The 2964-nt window shown below is 39.9% G+C and overlaps 1 protein-coding gene across 1 annotated transcript in view; it reads right to left on the bottom strand.

The window, feature by feature from the left end:
• The window catches only part of PKHD1 (polycystic kidney and hepatic disease 1 (autosomal recessive)), a 535504-nt gene that overhangs the window by 62886 nt on the left and 469654 nt on the right, over positions 1-2964 (bottom strand). The window contains 1 exon segment of the mRNA XM_012648551.1: positions 806-893. Within this exon segment, the coding sequence (XP_012504005.1) occupies positions 806-893 (88 nt within the window).

Raw genomic sequence — 2964 nt, 5'->3', positions numbered from 1 at the left:
ATGCTTTATCTTAAAAAATCACTTTTAATCAGTTTGAATTCTTGAGACACTTTTTAAAATGTTCTCATTGAAATGAGTTAGAGGGATTAAAGGAATTTAACAGATCCACTTTTTCAGACTGTGATCATCTCTAGCCCACTATCCAAATACAGGAGATAATTTTAGAATATCCCACTGGACCATCCTCTTCTTGATTATATCAGGTTGATATAAAACGAATTTCTCTTCACAGCAGGGTGAAGCCCCAGAATTGAACTGTGATTATGCATGATTGGTACTCCTTCCAACGAGAAGGAAATACCCAATCCTACCCACAACCGGAAGAAGAATCCCAGGTGTGCCCACGATCGTGCAGAGAGGAAACTCCTGTGCATGAAGAGTTTGAGCTCTCAGGCAAGACCTATGTGTTGGGAGATGGCCTCCTTGACTGCACACAATTAGGAGAAGGCTCCTGGTAGGAACAAAGGTTAATAATTTATGGGGTGGGTCGGAGGTGGACAGAGAAGAGAAAGGATGTGCTTTTGATTCTCTGGGACACAAACTATAAAAACGTAAGCCAGAATCTCTTGTTTCTATTGCCTTAAAATGAAAATCCTAAGGTTCTAATGCCTTAAAACGAAGAGAAGGTGGTGCCTTAAATATTTACAATTTTCCTTTTCACAGACACTAGCACTGTGGACTGGAGATGAAAGAGATTCTTTCCAAAATAATTGGGGATTACCAACTTTGCTATGAATTCCTAATGGTGCAAACCTTTTCTCTGCACATAAAATAGTAATGGCACCTAAAAGTCACAGATACCTACCTTTTAGCACTGAATCTGATGTCCCTTCCAGAGAAGCTGAAACGGTCCAAGGCTCTGAGGGGGACCCCAAAGACTCCACTCTTAGATTCTGGAAATGGTGACAAGGGAAGGGAAGAAAAAAAAGTTGGATAGAGAAGAGAATTTTGTGAAGTTATCTAAAAAAGAGAAAATTCAGACGGAGACTTTTATAAAGCACATATTCAGTAGAAATAAACAAAGGAAGGAAAGTGATAAATAAATATCTTTCTCCCGTTAAGAATATATCAAAATTTATTTATTTATTATTTTTTAGAATGTAGAGATTGGGTCTCATTATGTTGCCCAGGCAGGTCTCAAACTCCTGGGCTCAACCGATCCTCCTACTTTGGCCTCCCAAAGTGCTTGGATTACAGGCATTGAGCCACCACTTCAAAACATTAAGTGGGTAGAAGTGTTTTTGTTACATGGATGAGTTGTATAATGCTGAAGTCAGGGCTTTTAGTATTCCCCTCACCAGAATAGTGTTCATTATTCCCAAAAGGTAAGTTTTTATACCTTACGCCTCTTCCACCCTCCCCCCTTCTTAGTTTCCAATGTCCTTTATACTACTTTGTGCCCCTGTGTACCCATCGTTTAGCTCCCACTTATTAGTGAGAACATGTGGTGTTTGGTTTTCCATTCCTGAGATATGTCACTTAGGATAATTGTCTCCAGTTCTAAGCAAGTTTCTACAAATGACATTATTTCATTCCTTTTTATGGCTGAGTAGTCCTCCATGGTGTATATACACCACATTTTCTTTATCCTCTCATCAGTGTATGGGCACTTAGGTTGATTCTGTATCCTTGCTTTTGTGAACTGTGCTGCAATAAACATCTGGGTACAGGTGTCTGTTCGATGTAACAACTTCTTTTCCTTTGGGTAGATATCCACTAGTGTGGTTGCTGGATCAAATGGTAGGTCTACATTTATTCCTTTCAGGAATCTCCACACTATTTTCCATAGAGGTTGTACTAATTTACAGCCCCACCAACAGTGTATAAGCATTCCCTTTTCACCACATCCATACCAACATTTATTGTTTTTTTATTTTTTTTTAATAATGGCCATTCTGACAGAAGTAAGGTGGTTCCTCATTGAGGTTTTTAGTTTGCATTTCCCTGATGATGGATGCAGTGCAAAAGGAATTGTTGGTGGGACTGCAAATTAGTACAATAGAGTACTACTCAGCCATAAAAAGGAACGAGATAATGTCTTTTGCAGCAACTTGGATGAAACTAGAGACCATTATCCTAAGTGAAGTATCTCAGGAATGGAAAAGCAAACACCACATGTTCTCACTAACACGTGGAAGCTAAACAATGGGTACACAGGGGCACCGAGTGGTGTAGAGAACATTGGAAACTAAGAAGGGAAGAGGGTGGGAGGCAATGAGGGATAAAAACTTACCTATTGGATATATGTGCATTATTCTGGTGATGGGCACACTAAAAGCCCTGCCTTCAGCATTATACAATTCATCCATGCAACAAAAATACATTTACCCCCTTAATATTTTGGGAAAAAAAAGAACATATCAAAATCAACTTATTTAAAGAAGGAAAGGGAGATTAGTACAGGACAAGCTGGGGCAAGGCAGTGAAGAGGGGAAAGGAAAGCTAAGTTTATGGAAGAGGAGAGTGGCGCAGTGTGCTGAAGAAGAATGGAAAGGTTAAGAGAAGGCAGGAGGGAGCTGGGCGAGAGCTCGGCTAGATCAAAGTCCACAGGTTTCCAAGTGTGGATCTCAGTCCCAGGGACTTCTCTCTGCACATGTCGGGTGGGGGGGGATGCATTTGTAAAATAAAGAGGAGAAAGCTGAGTCAATGATCATATTTTGCATTTTTTCCCCATGAGTTTCCTAAATACAGAAAAGATAAAATAGAGTCGGAGTACACAGAGCCTGAAATTGTAAATAAGCACAGAAGCCTCTTAAGGATGATTTACTAAACTACACATGAGAACGATCATCCAAAATAACGTAAAACTGCTATGCGTATGTGACGTCGTAAGTTCCTTCATTAGCATATAAAAAGATATACTTCTTCGAGAAGTCTAGATTTCAAAAATTTGCTTGGGAGAGGTGAGAGGTAGGGGTCTAGTTTCAGTCTTCTGCATGTAGCTATCCAGTTTTCCCAGCACCA

Source organism: Propithecus coquereli, unplaced genomic scaffold (genome assembly GCF_000956105.1).
Source record: "Propithecus coquereli isolate 6110/MARCELLA unplaced genomic scaffold, Pcoq_1.0 Scaffold29, whole genome shotgun sequence".
Lineage (NCBI taxonomy): Eukaryota > Metazoa > Chordata > Mammalia > Primates > Indriidae > Propithecus > Propithecus coquereli.
Note: the sequence above shows the minus strand (reverse complement) of the source record. Positions and strands in the feature narration are given on the sequence as shown.